Source organism: Trichophyton rubrum (genome assembly GCF_000151425.1).
Source record: "Trichophyton rubrum CBS 118892 genomic scaffold supercont2.3, whole genome shotgun sequence".
Lineage (NCBI taxonomy): Eukaryota > Fungi > Ascomycota > Eurotiomycetes > Onygenales > Arthrodermataceae > Trichophyton > Trichophyton rubrum.
The window spans coordinates 2,420,156-2,436,133 of NW_003456426.1; the positions used below are offsets into that span (position 1 = coordinate 2,420,156).

Sequence of the window (15,978 nt, forward strand, 5' to 3'; positions counted from 1 at the left end):
TAGAAGCCCACCACCGCTGCCAGTGATGAGGCCGGCCGTGCAATCGAGACTGTATCCAGCAAAGAAACCAGCCGTCGACTCCACCGGCGAAGAAAAAAGAAAGCAGACGGTCGACAAGAGTCTCTCAGGATGACTCGTTTGGCCTGCGGGTGAGGAAGAAGAAAAGAAATCCAGCTCAAAGAGAGGGCAAAAAAAAAAAAAAACCTCGACGTCTTTTTCTTCCCACAAACACAACCAAAACCTCAACTCCGACAACTCAACGTCAACCCAACTTCACACACAAACCGACGCTCTCAAACCACGAGGATTTCACCTTGCTCGTTTGTCTTTGCTGCTGATATCATTGCTAGCAGTCAGCTCTGCCGTCTGGCTCCGTTATCTTCGGCCATATACACGCTGATCGTCGTCCCGAGGGTCACATCGCTCGCTCGCCCGCAAAACCTCCCAGCAGCAGCAGGCGAGCAGCAAAAAAAAAAAGGACGAAGACGACGACAGACGAAAGCCTCCCACGGCGTGTGCAACCGTCAGTCCAACTCTTGACACTCCGTTCTGCTCAAAAGGAAACCTTCCGTGTCTCGTATCCCAGTTTTCCTCGCCGTCATTGTCTCTCTGTCTACTCAGCTGAGCCGGTCAACCGTACCAGACTTGCGCCCTCCACCACTCCATCCAGCAGCCTTTCCGGCCTCTTTTAGTCCCTCTAATCTCGCCTTTCTTGACTGTTTCCCTGCATCTTCCTCCCGCCAGGAGAGCATCTATTCGATCGTCGACATCCCCAGCTCAGAAACAGCCCCGGTTTCAGACCCTTCATCAGCTCAGCACCCAACAACCCCGCCATCCGCAACACTGCGACTCACGGCTATAGCCACCAAAGTCACGGAGTACAGACCAGACAGAAGCCTAGTTACCAGATTACTGAGCAGCAAGCCCAGCCCTTTTTTACTCTCCGTGACATTGGTTTCCGGGACTACTATCCCAGTTCTGTCCCCTGCGGTTTTCTAGAAGGGCCACAAAAATTATAAACTTCAGTCGCATATAACTGCCTGGATATATAACTTTTTTTTTTTTTTTTTTGCCTTTTATTATTTATTTACTTTTTACTCCGTTGAACCAACCCCTTATCAATATATAACCGGAACATTAACCCCTTTCCGCGCTGGTCAAGACAACTAAGATAATAGTTCTCGGATCCCCTACACGCTACAGACAGCCACTTCGTTCTCGTCTTCTACATTCAACTCTTACACTCTTCGATGGACCACATGCTTTGTTCACTGGAATCTATACTTGAATTGGAGCTCAGAGCAACTGTATACAGGTGAAACGCAGATATCTGCTTCCAGACAACACTCTTTGACACTGGGAGCAACATTACTACCGCAGAGTGGTAAAAAAGGGGGTGCGGACATCGAGTGCAAGAAAAATAACACGAACCCCCCTTAGCCATCGAAGACATCAACTCCATCGACCAAAACATCAACAGAACAACGACAACATCATCCAGCAACGACCGAAGTTTATCACTATATCAACAAACAATCAGGCTCCGCAAATTTGATTGGGTCAGAAGTTGTCGAAACCACGGCTCTCTTCCGAACCTAAATATTGACCCATTCTTTCCTGCGCGTTCTGAATCGCGTCATGTCTTTCGTCAGCTCACAGCAATCGTACGCCGCCTTCTGCGAAGAATTTGATGAAGATGCGAATGTAGCAATTCCCGAGACAAGACGGGTTGCAAACATTTCGGCCAAAAGGTCAAAGCCGGACCTTCACCCAGTGATAATCAGCGCAGACGGAGCCAGCGATTCTGGCTATTCAAGCCGTACTGCGGCGACAATTGGGAGTAGCGGAGAATCGCTTGCCAGCGGTGCCAGCGGTGCCAGCAGCTCGTACGCTGTTTCTATGAACAACGCCATGGCTGGACGAGATATACCTCGTGTGAGATCGCGGGGCGATGGAGTGGATAGAGAAAAGCAACATAGCCGCAAGGCAAAGGAGAGAGAGCAGAAAGACTTGGACGGAATGAAGAACGAGGGAATGAAGCCACCTTCATCACGAGGCTCGAATCGACCGACCGCTCTTACACATACACCCAAAACCCGGCGTCGAGAGTCGATGTCCGCAGGAAGGCATCCACCCGGAGTGTGTGCCGAATGCGATCGCTTTGGATACCACACTCAGGGCATGATACCGAGCATGATGGACGCCTCGTCGTACTTCAATCAAATCCCTGGGTACGACGTACCACCATCGCCTCAAACTCCTCGCTACCAACCAATGGATATTGGCATGTCCATCACTCCAGCCATTACACACTCTCGTCGATCAAATTCGTCTTCTTACCACCAGCAGAGTCGCCCTGTCAGCTTCCATCCTGGCATTGTACCTGATATGAACATGATGTACATGGCAGGCGGTCCGTCAGCTCCGTATGGTAATAGCCATGCTGGTCCACCACTCTCTGCCTCAGCCTATACGAACGCTTACATGGGCTCGCCTTTCGATTCATCCTACACTCAGCCTTCCCCAATTATGGGCTCGTCTTACGAAAACTCGTCCCAGGTGATGATGCATTACGAGCGTCCCCGCACGGCATCGATGTCTCGACCTTCATCTGAACGACCAAGACGAGGCTCGGTCTATGGCCCTCCAGTTGTGGAAAACACTCCTCCTACACCGAGTCATATGCCAAACTTGGATCGCAAGTTGGAACGCCGACCGTCTAGGGAACAACGTGCTCGCCGGCAGTCACGCTCATATCACGATGAAGATTACTACCGCATGCCACCTCCTCGCCTTCCAGCAGCCAAGCCAGCGCAACCACAGCCTCCTGTTCAAGTCATTCCCATCACTAAGCGACCAACTCCGAAGAAGGCTGTTACCACGCCAGCAGCCACCACTGTGGTTCATCGTCCCCCATCATTCGATATGTCTAGCATGCGCGAAGCACTCCCAGCACCAAGGGCTAACCAGTACCATCACCAGCCCCCTCAATCTCAGCGACGGACGAGCCGCAGTACTGCTCGTGAGCCCTCTCCAGAAAGAGGCACGACTCAGGTGATTGCAAGCACCAGGCCGCGGAGGACTGCTACATACTACGATGCTGCTAGGCCTGCCAGAGTTACTGTAGAGGCTCCTCGCCGCCCACGCCGTGTATCAACATACGGAATTGAACAGGAGAATCTTTTAGAACAGAAGCAACGCGAAGTGGAGGCATACCAAGCCGCTCGGGCACCAAAGGCGCCGCAGCTTACTACTGAAATGGTCCGAAAAGCTTCACGTCGTGTCTCCAAGGCCCGGACGATTCACCAACGCCAGCCTGAACCGGAGCCTGAACCAGAACCAGAGCCAGAGATCGAAAGCCCAAGCGAAACTGACACCGACACTGAAAGTGAGGAGGAAGAGGAAGAAGAGGAAGAGGAAGAGGAGGAGGAGGAGGAGGAGGAGGAGCCTCCCATGCAAGTTTACCCTATGTCTCGCGTCCATCGACAACAGCCTCGACAGCAGCTTAGACAGCAACATCCACCAGCACCGCCCGCACCTCCGGCTCCCCCAGCTCCTCAAGCGCCACCAGCTCCAGTACCACTCACAACTGAGATGCTCCGCAAGGCTGCTTCTCGTCGGCCACCTCCAATCCCACACAGCGAAACTGAGAGCGACGACGACGACGATGATGCAATTGAAGATGATTCATCATCTGAAAGCAGTGACTCAGAAGACGATACCAGTGATGTCAACACCAAGAATGGCAGTGCCACTGGCTCCCGAGTTGACGACGATAGCATCACCATGATCATCCGAGGAGTTAAAATTGGGCTATCTAGTGATGCCATTGATGGGAAGACCATTAACTTCCGCTCAGGGGAGGAGGGAGGGGTTGAATTGAACATTGGCGGACGAAAACGGGATCGATATTTCTTACCACGTTCAGACACTGCTAGCACAAGCAGCCGCAGAGAAGCCGACGACATCAGGCGCCTACGTGAAGAACACCGCGCCGAACGTGACAGCCGACGATCCAGCCGATCAGGATATAGTGGACGAGGCCTACTAGAGTAAACTATTTTGAAATACCCTTTTTGCTTCCATGGATAAGTGCGAGAACACCCCAAAAATACCAAAATGAGCAAAACAATTATATATTCGATTTATTTCGGGAGATACCTATCCCGTCCGCATGACTTCGTTCAATCAACCTATCTATTTACTTTTGGGAGGCCGTTTGATATACTTTTTTCAGTTATTTCTTCCAGAAACAAAAGAATGCTTGGATAGGGAAAGAGAAAAAAGTCGACGGGATACAACAAAAGTTCTATAAAAAAGAGTTAGCTTTGGTTTCTTTTCTTTCCTTTTTTTTTTTTTTTTTTTTTTTTTGGAAGGGGTCAGCTGTCTTTTGCTTCTCCCTTTTCGTCATCTACACCTTTTCCTCTATATCACTGATTTTGCTTCCTTCCAAGTTTCCCGCGTTTTGTTTGCCCTAGCCTTATCGCTGATGCTCTTTTTTACCTTTTTTACACCTTTGATCAATGACCTGATTTCTTGCATGCATTGTGTTCAAGATACCTCACCTGTTTTTTCGCCATCCGTGTTTTTGCCTTAGCCCTTTGCATACGCCTTCAATTACCTATTTATTTCGTCTGCTACGCCTACTACCTTTGTTCATTTATGCTATACACGCGCTCCTACTTATGATTTGTACGATTGTCGACGATCTGATGTGGTTATGATAATATTATTCCTGAGGCATTTACCCACAATCTCATTCCCTTACTTACCCCCACGATCCCAATGGCCCGTCCCCAAGTTCTGCATTTACACCTAACCTTGGATTTGTTCTGTACCTACCATTTGTCCACCTTATCTTTCCTGCGTGCAATTCAAGTGCGCATTGCATGATTGGTACTTTTATTTATCTATTTATTATTATTATTATTTTTTGATCTATTCCTTCTATACCGATAATTACTCTCAATTTTTCATACCCAACTTCTATTTTTTTTTTCTCTTACCGTTCAGTGATTCCGTGCTTCATCCTTCAATATTTCTACCACGCTACTTAATTTGTTGATATCCGGTTCATGGGGTACGTTCCGCCTTCTCGCTCAGGACCCTCGTGTTTCTTCCTCGCGGCCCGATGCGAAAGCCTCACGTTTATCATCCGTTCATACCAGAATCGACCTGTAAAATGTACAATTTGACTATTCCAGCCAGCGTTTTGTCTTCTTTTTCTCTCCGGTACCGACCGCCTCGACACGTTAGCGACCCCAGGTCGTCACACAGAGTGCTCACCATAATTCCAGCCAGCTTGTATTGCCTCCGCGTTATCAGTTTTGGCTAAGGTTTTATCTTTTTTACCCTAGCGAAGGAGCCGGGCTTCCACACTTACACACAAAGGCTGCCATTCTTATTTTTTCACATACGTTTTTCTTTCACCTTCCGTGATAGCTTGACCCAAATATGTCCTCTCGCACATAGTTCATGTATTACACTTTCAAAACACGTGGACGACGCTAATTTGCCTACCTGGTTGGACAGCAGTCCGTCATCCTATAGCCACCGTGGCTAATATGTCTGTATGCAAATAACAGCATCACCGCCATCCTTTCGCTTTTGCTTTGTTGTCTCTTTTTGCCTTTTGTGGCCTTAAATAAATTAAGGTTTAGCTCCCGCAGAATGTCTTGGCAGGTAATTGCACGTGATACATTTTAGCTGACATAAGCAACAGTTGCTCCGACGACGACAGGGAAGTAAACAAAAGACTTCCCAGCCTCATCATTTTCCTGCTTTACCCGCCACCGCGACATCTCTTGGTCGCCCACTTCCAGTCTCTCTTTCTCAACAACCATATCACTTGGTAACTGTCACTTGTTTCTCTATTGCTCTTCGTTCCTTGTTATTCACATCTCACTAGAATTAACCATTTTTGCTCGAACTATATTTGGCAGCATCAGAGTTGTCCTGCCTCGAGGCAAGCAAAGTCCCCATCTTGGGGCCAGACGCATTCCTCGCCTATTCACCGAGACTGCCTGGATCAGAGTCAGGTTATCATGGCTCCAGCTCCTGTTGTTCCCCCTTCAGGTGAAGGGGTCTTAACCCCGGGATCCTCTTCAGTTGTCACCGGATTCCTGGAGTCGATAAAACGGACAACGCCATCAAATATCAAGAACTTCCTTGAGCCCAGAAACATCCCGACGAAGTCGCTCGAAACAAATACGCAAGACACGAAGATTCTCGCTGTCAGAGATAAGGAACCTACCACGTCTCTACCAGTCTATGGCGAAGGAGCGATCGACCCGCATAGCATCAACATGCAAGGCATGCTGGCACTTTTTGCCCTCCTTGGTGCAGCACTTGTTATTGCAGCAATCTGGTTCTTTTTCTGGGCGAAGAATGGAGGGTTCATCTGGCGAGAAAACGACTGGGATGATTATAAATCAACAGTATTACGACGAAAGGGTCCTGATGGCCGAACGCTTTCCAACGCCACGAAAAGTACCGCACTTGGTGGAGGAAGTATTGTTGCCAGAGAGTACCGGGATTATGATGACGCTACCACTGCCATGGAAACGGAAACCGTTGCAACGGGTAAAACGGGTAGAACGAGAAGAGGTTTCATTGCCATGAAGAAGAAACTGATGCGTCGACAGAAGGAGTCCGACTGGGAAGGTGGCCACGACGAAGATATGCGGGCGTACCGCCACGAAAAACCTGCGCAAGTTGGTGGCATGAACCGTGAAGCTGATGGAACATACCATGGATCTGACTTTACCCCTACCAACACACACACCAACACACACAATGCAGGCAGCGCAGCTGGATATACCTATACCTATGATGAAAAGAGCGAGTGGACACAGAGCCAGGCTGGTTATACCAATCAATACGAAGAGATGGATATTTCCAGGGGTCGGAACGTGTCTGGCTTTTCTTTCGTTGCAGGTGAAGATACCGTCTCCCATGTAACAGAGGAGCAACGGCCTCTTCGAGAGCCTTCTCCACCGCCACGTCGCCGGGACACCGACAATCGTACTGCTGGTAGTCGGACTGCTGGTAATCGTACTGCTGGTAGTCGTACTGATGCAAGCCGTACGGAAGCGAGTCGCTCTGATGTTAGTCGCTCTGAGGCTAGCCGCTCCGAGGTTTCGGATACTGAACGTCGCTCCCGCCATGCCCGGCACTCTCAACGTCCCCGTGGACCTAGAACGAGTACCAGCAACAACCGTCAGTCCACCTCTCGCAAGCGCACCTCAATGCCCGGTGGCTATACTGAGCCACTTGATATGTCTGAGTACTCCTACCAGCATCTTGACGGGTCTGACAACGGCACCAGCAACATGAGTTATCATCAGCCACTCCCCGCCCTCAGCAAAGGATATCGTCGGACTGGCCGAGGTAGACGCCGAGATAGCTTGAGTGACAGCGATGGAGAGTAGCGAGAGTCATCGTCCGTGTGTTAGTTAGTACGCGTAACGGTTTGATATGTTTTGCATTGCGTCTTTTATAACTGCCATGTCTTGTGGAAAGGGAGTTGGTGCCAATTTTGTGGTTTAATGTTATATATGCCTTTCTTTTTTTTGGGTGCGATGTACGGGCCAAGTGAACGAATCCATGTCCTCATTATGTAGTAGTTAGCTAAATCTACCTGTTTCCAATAATGCCACCCGTCCTTTTACCTTCCTGTGCCCAGCAGGCGGGAACGCTATGAAATCGCCCCACCGCTTCCGCTTAAGCTTATTGTGGACCGTGAGCTTAAATCAACGAGACGGACATTCGAATGTTTTCATAGATATATATGCCTGAGGCACAGCTATAATTCATGGATGAATACAGCACTCAGAAGAAATGTGTTCTCATTCCGGCAGAGGCTCAGGCTCAAGGCTACCGGCTTTATTTTCCTCGCTAGCTAACCTACGAGGCTGGAAAACACTCTGGGAGAAGCTCGGGTCGAATCTCCTAAGTTCTCTCTAACGCTCCGCGAGGAGCCTTCTATATTGCAGTGATACGCCAGGGCGGCTACTGAGTCTGCTATAATCAGCCTGGTCAAACCGATGCATGTCACTGCACGTATACTTCGGAACCGGAGTGGGTCACAAGGCACTTTTACTACAGAAGCGTTGAACACACTACTATATAGGCCAACCCAACAGATACAAGGGAGAACGGTACTCCGGACACAGATCTTCTTACTGGAGTAGGGTAAGGTTACCCTGCTACAATGATAGTTTCATTTACGTACACTCAATATATATATATCTGCTAACCGCTTGAACCTATTGGAAAACAAGGAAGTTCGACACCTACAAATGGAATCCCAGTGATATACTTATTTCTATGTTTCGGTCCCGGTACGTAGAATACGCTGTTCTGTTCTGGTAATACGGCGTGTTTCTTCTGTATCAAGTAAGATTTACTGTGCCGTTTTCTTGGATCTTGTCATCTGAGCAATCGCCTTGCAGCATCCAAGGTAATGCTCGGTAGGATGCATTGCATGGCGAGGCCAGGACGCAACAGACCATCTTGCTACAGTTTCATTCAAGCCACTTATGATAACATATGGCGTGACGTGTACCCTCCAAAGCGAATGAACTATTTATCTTGAAGCACCACTACGTGGTCCGTCGCTACATGTTAGGCGCCGAAAGGCAATGGTGGAGGCTGATACCCCGTAAGGATAGGCCGTTTGCCGGGACATTCGAACTCTCCACGAGGCTACATAGAAAATAGGTAGAAAGGCCTCTCGTGTCTGGTGCCCCAGGCAGAAAAAAAAGATTGTAGAATTTAGTTGAAGACCTAGGACTGAAAGGAATAATAATATCGCCAAAAATGCCAATAATAATCGTAATAATAATGAGAAGAGATATATTAGCGACAAATGGAATAACCAAAAGGGTATATGAAACAGTGTCTATGATATCGAATGACAAACAATGCAATGGTGTGCATGCCTTGTTAGTGGTGTCCTGATGTAGCTGCTCGATGCGCATGAGAAAAAAGTGCAGCTTCCTCCCGTAATAAAAAAAAAAAAGAAAAGAAAAATAGGAAAAGAAAAAGAAAAGGGGGCGAGAGTGAGAAAAGGGAAAAGAGAGAACAAGAATCCAATAGGATGATGTCACGGTAGGACAGGGATCAGCCGCTCCCGCTCCTTTGCTCAGTGCGGTACTGAGGCAGATCGTAATGAAAAATTGCTGAAGAAGCTTGGCCTCGGCCGAAGTTAAGTAGGGGCTTATTGTCGAAATGCGTATGACACTCCGTTTTGCTAGAATATAGACCAGGACGAGTATTCAAGTGCTTATTTGTAGGGGTATCGTCAATCCTGGGAGCCTTTTTCTGGCTTTCGTGGATAGATTCAGCCCCAAAGCTGCGTATGGGACTTGGATCGGGGACCTGGGGAACTTCTACTTGAATATTGTTAGCCTTCACGTTGATAGGCATCACATTGGCATTGAAGGTATCATAATAGATTTCTGACATGGGCCGGCGGACTGGTTTGTTAGCTGCGTCAACTTTCCAATATCTTAATGCGAGATCGAGCAGCTCTTCTTCACTATCAATCTTCATATTTTCCGATATGAAACTTTCCTTCAGATGGAGTACTTCAATAGAAGATTGACAGAGCTGGTGGAAAATCCATTTGTTAATAAACTCCCCAGTGTCAAGGGGTTCCTGGGCCAGAGCGGACTCGAAAAATTGGGGGGTATCCTTTTCCCAGAGTAAGTGCTTATGTGCTGGCAGGGACTGCAGTTGATCTGATAGAGTGTTTGCGGTATAATCATCCGCTGGTGTAAAAGGAGATGGTTTTTCACAGAGTCCCAGTTGGTCACACTGGGCCTTGAGCTGTTCGGTCTCCCGTTCTAAGGCCTCTTTCTCCTGAAGGATTTCGTCTTCGTACCTCCGGAAATTGGTGAGTAAGTCAATAACATACTCGTTCGGCTCGGCGGTCAGCCCCCTTCCCATCTGGTAGTCATTGAATGCCTCTTTGTGCTCTAGCCGAAGTTCCCATAATCTTTCATTGACGAGGTCCAGTGTGCCGCGGCGAGAAAGGTATTCAGCCATCAATGGATGATACACTCCGCCTTCGTATGTTATATTTGGTCCAAAATCAACTTGCTCGTCCTTATGGCTGAGCTTGGTAATGGCCCCCCTATCCGTACCATACTGCTCAACAGCAGTCTTTATCTTCTCCTGTGTGCCCTCGAGTTGGAATTCTCTGTCATCAAGCCCGTCTTCGTCGTCGTTATATTCGCGTTCCATGGCCAGGTATTCATCCCATGAACTCTTATACTCCTCAAACAAGGCCAGGAGTGGCGAGGAAACACCTTCTCTTGCGAAGTGAACATTCAATTCTCTCATTAGATTGATTCCCAGATCTGTTGATGTAGTCCTCTTCTGCCGAAGTTTTGCGCGCTTTTGCCTGGTAGCGAAACGATGTTCAGCAACCTTGCCATGGTCTCTGACTAGCTGTTGAAGCCTTGATTTCAGTATCTCCCAGTCTGAGCTGGCTATCAACGATTGATCTGGAGCTTGCGACGTGCCCGGCGTGAGCTTCGCTTTCATTTCCGGAAAAGACACGGTAGTCGGGGGCGAGCTCAAGGAGAGCGTCTGGATCGCCGGCATACTATGCTCGCTGCCTGAGCTACCTCGCTCATATAGCATGTCCGGCAGGTCGCCAACATCTGTGTCCTTGGTGTTTAAACTGGACAGGGAGGTGAAGTCATAGTAAGAATCGAAGCTGGGGACGAACTCGCTGATGAGCTGATCTACCTCCTTCAACGGCCGCCGTCAACTCAACCAGAAACACGTTGTTGGTCTTTTTCTCCACCACCGGAAGAATGCTCACCTTTTCAAGCTCTTCGCCAATATGTGTCGTAAGGACAGAAGACTGCTTTGATGCCATGGCTGCTGGAGCCCCGTTGCACCATACTCGATCTCAGCTTCAACGATCTTTCAGAGTGACTGTTGCTCTTCTTCGACATGGAAGGTTGATCGCATCAAACGACGGCCTCAGAATCAGCGCGGATACTGGCCACATTGCAGAACAGTAGGAACCCCCCCGGAATGAATGAAGGACAGAATACGCAGCCATCCGTTAATCAATGGCTTTTCGTCCTCTCGCAAAAATTACCAGGTCTCTCTCGTATGCGTGTGTATCAGAAGGCAGACGGTATCGTAAAGACAGCCACGATACATCAGAGTGATAAAATACCCATGTTGATATCGGCGTCAACCCCAGCCCAGCCAATACGGGGAAGCAGCCAGAAGAAAGACTGTTGAACGTGCAAGCTTCGTGCATGGAAGATGTCTGCCATCCCGGCGTCAGCAAGGATCCGGTGCTGTAAGAGATCGAATCACCTGAGCGTTGTTGCGAGGTCAAGCCGGCGGACAGGACGGCGGACGAAGAGGGCTTCTGTTGTTTTCTCCTCCATGCGAACGATATCCTATACCCCCCTGGTCCTCCCGTACAGAGGAGTCCTCGTATGCTGCCAGCCAAGGCCCTTTTCAGCCTCTAGATGACGATGGAGATATCGGGAGATCCGTTGTATCCATGTCCCTCCGTTAATCCTCACACCTCAGCGTGCCACGACTTGCCAGCCATGCGACGGTTTGAAACGCATATATGCATCCTATGGGCTGTCCCGCACTCTTTTGTCAGATGCGGCTCTGGGGGGTTGCTGGACTGGAAGCTCCAGTAGCTGCACCAGCAGAGTTAATGTTAATAGACATGCATATAAAAGCCTAGCCCACACCCAAATATTCGACGCCTTGAAGCATCATCCGCGCTTACCAGGCTGGATATATTATTCTCCCTACTATCTAGTATCTAGTTAACCTACCCTGTGCCGCGCTGACCTGGGTGTCATCGGCACTTGAGGCGGATGCAATGCCGCAGCGCCCAAATCAGTTGCGCCCTCCGGCTGAGTATCCGAGCAGACAAGAGCCTTACTATTGTGAGCTGAGTTAATCAGGGGTTCTATTCATCACTGACCTTCTGGGTAGCACAGTCCTATCGTGGAACCGAGCCTCTGTCACAGGACGGCTTGGTCAACTCCCCTTCTAACTACGAGGAGTACGTATCTGCTCCGCCAACGAGATAATTATGCATCTATGTCTCTTGTTATCAAAAGTGTCACTGTTGATACTATTGCTGAATAGATGAATATCGTCCAGGTGGTATACGGTCTTTTGTTCTCAGAATTACTGATTGGCTCAACTAAAAATATAGGGATATATCGGAAAATCCGAGTACTGTCCGCCTCAGCATAGACAGCGGGTATCATGGGGACTCTTCAGGGTTTCCTATCTACCAAAATTCAAGCCAGAGGCAGCGACCAACCGCATGGGCTCACTCAACGCAGACGAGTCTTTCATACCCATCACCAACTCCGTCACAATATGACCACGGGACATGGCAAAGCCCCAGTGACACAAATAGGAGATTCTCAAACCCTACCTATCAAGGCAACAACTATGAACTGATCTCGAGGTAGGTTACTCGTTTCTTTTATCGTACAATATTTTCCAATTATGTTGAAATACTATAAATATCTCCTTGTTGAACCAAAAGCTCACTTTGAGCTGATCACTTCACCCGGTGACCGGCAATACTGCCCCAGCTCCTTCGCACCTTAGTTATCAATCGGACGGATACAGCCCATATGGCCTCCAGAGGGCTTACAGCGGTATGCTAATTCCGTGGCTGCATGGTAGTGCCGTATCTAACTTTAGAGTGGTACATCAGGGCCCTGGAACAGCACCCACCAAGATGTTATAAGGTTCAATAGGGGTAAGTAGACGTCACATCAACGATATATGTTCATAAAAGCTGAACAGCCAAAGATTATAAGGTCCAGCCAACACAATTCTACTCCATCGGTAGGGTATGGGACTAACTCTAGACTGTCAATAAACCTAGAGTGTGCTAAGTTTTAAATTGTCATATATAGGTTATTTCGGTATACTGGGCAGAGCCTGCCGGTGATACCTCTGTACCGCATAGTCACGGCAGTCCTTACTTCTATTCAGCTGGATATGGTCAAGAGGTTCATGCAAACATTCGTAGAATGGTTGTTGTCAATAACCAGCAAGGCTGTTCGTGGTGTCTGTAAGTAGTTATCGTCGGCTACTCCTAACGAAGTATCTAAATGACGAGCTAATGCTATTTAAAAGGGCTATTTATACTTATGGAGGAAGAGGACTGTTGAAGCCGGGTATTGACCTGAACACTCACTCAGTAGTATACATGAGGGGAAGTGAGCCTGCTTATTACGCCCCAGGACGAGAAGCTGGAATACCCCCTATCATGATAAACCCCTTTACCCCAGAAGATAAACTCCAGGAATCGTCTTGCCTTAACTTCGGAAAGGTTTTCACCGTGGATCATAACATTAAGGTCAAGCCTATCGGACATGTCAGCCAGGAATCTCTAAGACTTTTCCACCGAGCTTGGAGACAATGTCTTGATAACGAAGATTACGGTAACTAATCTTGAACATTCGGGCGATAACATGGCCAACTCTACCGCTGAGGCCATTCACTCTCTCACTGATGACGATATTATACGTCAGGCACGCTGATTATTTCTCTCTTAAATATACGTTGGCCCCTTTCATTTCTGTTACCCTTCTATACGGACAACAACGTTCTAAGCTGTTCCATTCAACAATTCAACATGTTGGATTTTATTGACCAGCAGATTTCAACCCATTCTCCCTTGATGTGGTTGGATTCTTTTCATCTATTGCAAATATCAGACAAAAACCCAAACTTAAGTCTCTTCTACTTTTCTCTATATTCAAATATTGTCTAAAATAACATAACGTCCTTCAACAGCACAGGTACAGTGGCTGACATTACATTGAATTTCATTCATTTTCTGCGTGTCCTGCGTCAAATATTCCAAGCTTTTCACACATAAACCTACCACTGACAGCATTCAATCTCAATGATGTTACCGCCCATATATACGTCTTATATATAACCAAATTGAATTTAGCTTAGCTACCAAATTATGGAATCTCTACTATATTATCTGCCGTCGGTTAACTAGTTATATTTTCCGAGGAAGTAATGCATGGCTTTCAAATATCATTGAACTGCTCTGTAATTTTTTTTGGTGCATGGCCTTGTTAAATGCTGCACTTTACAATTCTCCATTGATAAAGTCCACGGCCTGTGCTTTCTCGAGAACTTCACCGGCACTCTTTACAAAGTCCTGATGCATAGGGTCCTTCTGGATATAATAATCTCGATCCTCCTTGCTTGCAAAATTGACGACAAAGGCGTGTGTCATGCCATTCTTCATGTAGAAAGTTAGAAAACAGGCATAGTAGAAGCTGACTTGTATAGTTACATCTTACCTGGATACCTTCGATCGACATATCAACCCCGCCAGAAGACGAAAGGATATAGGGCTTTTGGGTAAGCGGATGAAGACATTTATCCTTTAAGCCTAGCATACGAGTGGAAAGCTACAATGTAAGTTAGCACCCTTCCATTGAACAGTCATCCAGGTTTACACTAACATCGCGAACGGCCTCTGGTGAGACATCCTTCTTGAACCGGAAAAGGACGACGTGTGTGACTGACATGCTGGCAGCTAGATGGGATACGGGCGAAGAGGCCAAATGGGTAAATAATAGGGTGATAGCGCAGAGAGCAACTAAAGCAATGAACAGGCTTATCCGCTGTACTTTTGGGAGCATGGCAGGGAGGAGTTAAAGAAGTACGCAAAAATAAGAACACGATGTCGTTTTAGACGTTACCATCTTGTAGACATCAATCCCTGTTGGATGTTTGGTTAACTAACTAACGCCCACCCCCTCGGCAACTCATAGAAAAGGAAGCGTTTTCAATATAAACTATCAGTTTATTCGATTAGAGGTTAGCTATGGAGATTCATCTAATAAGTTATCATCTGAAATAAATGAGGGCCACTACACCCCTCTCTTCACCATATCCATTTACATAATGTCGATGGGATATGCTTGCATGATATGGCTGTACTGCGAAATATATCCAAGGAAACAGTTGTTATCGCCTTTGGTAACAAACAGAAAAAAGGATCCCCAGCCGGGCGAGGCAGCTCCATGTCAACGAAGGAGTTCACTGAGAGGAACAACGGCATATATAAGATACATCACCATACATGAGCAACTGGTGATATTGGAACCCATTATGCCGAATGTCGAGGTGGCAATATGTCTCGCATCAGAGTAGTAACGACAAGAGATGTCCTCATTATTCAGGGGTTGGACGTGGTGGTGGTATTTTCTTCCCCACCACTGCTATCGGTAGCGTTGCCACAGACGGGACATTGTATTGGCGACTTGCAAGAAGCAGTGGCACAATAGATTGAAGAGGCTTGTCATGCAGTTTGGAATGCGGGGTGCGGATAAGTATGCAGAAGATCTTAGTATTCGGCAGATTCACGGGCATTCCTATTTTTATAATCGATCCCTGTACACTGTACACTGGAAATTATTCATTGAAGTTTTTATCAACTATAGAAGGGTGTCTGCGGTAAGTAAACATAAAGCCATGGCTTCCCAGGGTGCTCACGATATCATACGGGACTGTGACGGTCTTGATCCTAGATGGGTGGCCCCTATTTGCGGCTATTACGATAATTTGAGGATTGGCGGGGTGAATTGCCGGGAAATCCACCGCGACATTCAGAGAATTCGTAGCTTGGGTGATCTCATTAATGAGATAATTGATTTACCCTATCTGGATTTGCAGTTCTCAGAGAGTTGGCTGGGTTCCTTTGAAAGATTCAAGCTGATACTTGACAGTTTCGATGGCCTTGTCGCTGCTATAAATACGTAAATTGGGGGGGATAACGTGGTCACAGCTGTGATATGGGCTTCCTTCAGGTCAATTTGCAAGGTAAGGCAACATTTTCAGACCCAATAGTAAAAGTTGAAAGGCCCATGCTAAGTCACCTAGTTTGCCAGGCCATTCCCTGCCCTACTTCTAGATAAGCTT

General features: G+C 47.6%; 5 protein-coding genes across 5 annotated transcripts; 3 read left to right on the top strand and 2 right to left on the bottom strand.

Annotated features, from left to right (window-relative positions):
* The first annotated feature begins 1,092 nt into the window (after positions 1 to 1,092).
* Positions 1,093 to 4,300, top strand: TERG_03659 (uncharacterized protein). The gene has a single exon (XM_003236566.2). The coding sequence runs from the start codon at positions 1,639 to 1,641 to the stop codon at positions 4,054 to 4,056; it is 2,418 nt and encodes an 805-aa protein (XP_003236614.1). The 5' UTR covers positions 1,093 to 1,638; the 3' UTR covers positions 4,057 to 4,300.
* A 713-nt stretch (positions 4,301 to 5,013) lies between these two features.
* Positions 5,014 to 8,692, top strand: TERG_03660 (uncharacterized protein). Its single transcript, XM_003236567.2, has one exon. It carries the CDS (start codon positions 6,045 to 6,047, stop codon positions 7,428 to 7,430), a length of 1,386 nt encoding a protein of 461 aa, XP_003236615.1. The 5' UTR covers positions 5,014 to 6,044; the 3' UTR covers positions 7,431 to 8,692.
* A 431-nt stretch (positions 8,693 to 9,123) lies between these two features.
* TERG_03661 (uncharacterized protein) lies at positions 9,124 to 10,891 on the bottom strand (the record flags this gene model as incomplete). The annotated part of the gene is made up of 2 exons (XM_003236568.1): positions 9,124 to 10,761; positions 10,835 to 10,891. The coding sequence occupies 2 exons, from the start codon at positions 10,889 to 10,891 to the stop codon at positions 9,124 to 9,126; spliced, it is 1,695 nt and encodes a 564-aa protein (XP_003236616.1).
* Positions 10,892 to 12,650: 1,759 nt separating this feature from the next.
* On the top strand, positions 12,651 to 13,477 carry TERG_03662 (uncharacterized protein; the record flags this gene model as incomplete). Its single annotated transcript, XM_047748133.1, has 5 exons — positions 12,651 to 12,674; positions 12,721 to 12,778; positions 12,832 to 12,872; positions 12,939 to 13,096; positions 13,162 to 13,477. 5 exons carry the CDS (start codon positions 12,651 to 12,653, stop codon positions 13,475 to 13,477), a joined length of 597 nt encoding a protein of 198 aa, XP_047604109.1.
* Positions 13,478 to 14,134: 657 nt separating this feature from the next.
* TERG_03663 (uncharacterized protein) lies at positions 14,135 to 14,582 on the bottom strand (the record flags this gene model as incomplete). The annotated part of the gene is made up of 3 exons (XM_003236570.1): positions 14,135 to 14,290; positions 14,352 to 14,462; positions 14,517 to 14,582. 3 exons carry the CDS (start codon positions 14,580 to 14,582, stop codon positions 14,135 to 14,137), a joined length of 333 nt encoding a protein of 110 aa, XP_003236618.1.
* Positions 14,583 to 15,978: the final 1,396 nt, after the last annotated feature.

Excerpts from the sequence above, each read along its gene's own strand:
- TERG_03659 (XM_003236566.2), top strand. The coding sequence starts at position 1,639 with ATGTCTTTCGTCAGCTCACAGCAATCGTACGCCGCCTTCTGCGAAGAA.
- TERG_03660 (XM_003236567.2), top strand. The coding sequence starts at position 6,045 with ATGGCTCCAGCTCCTGTTGTTCCCCCTTCAGGTGAAGGGGTCTTAACC.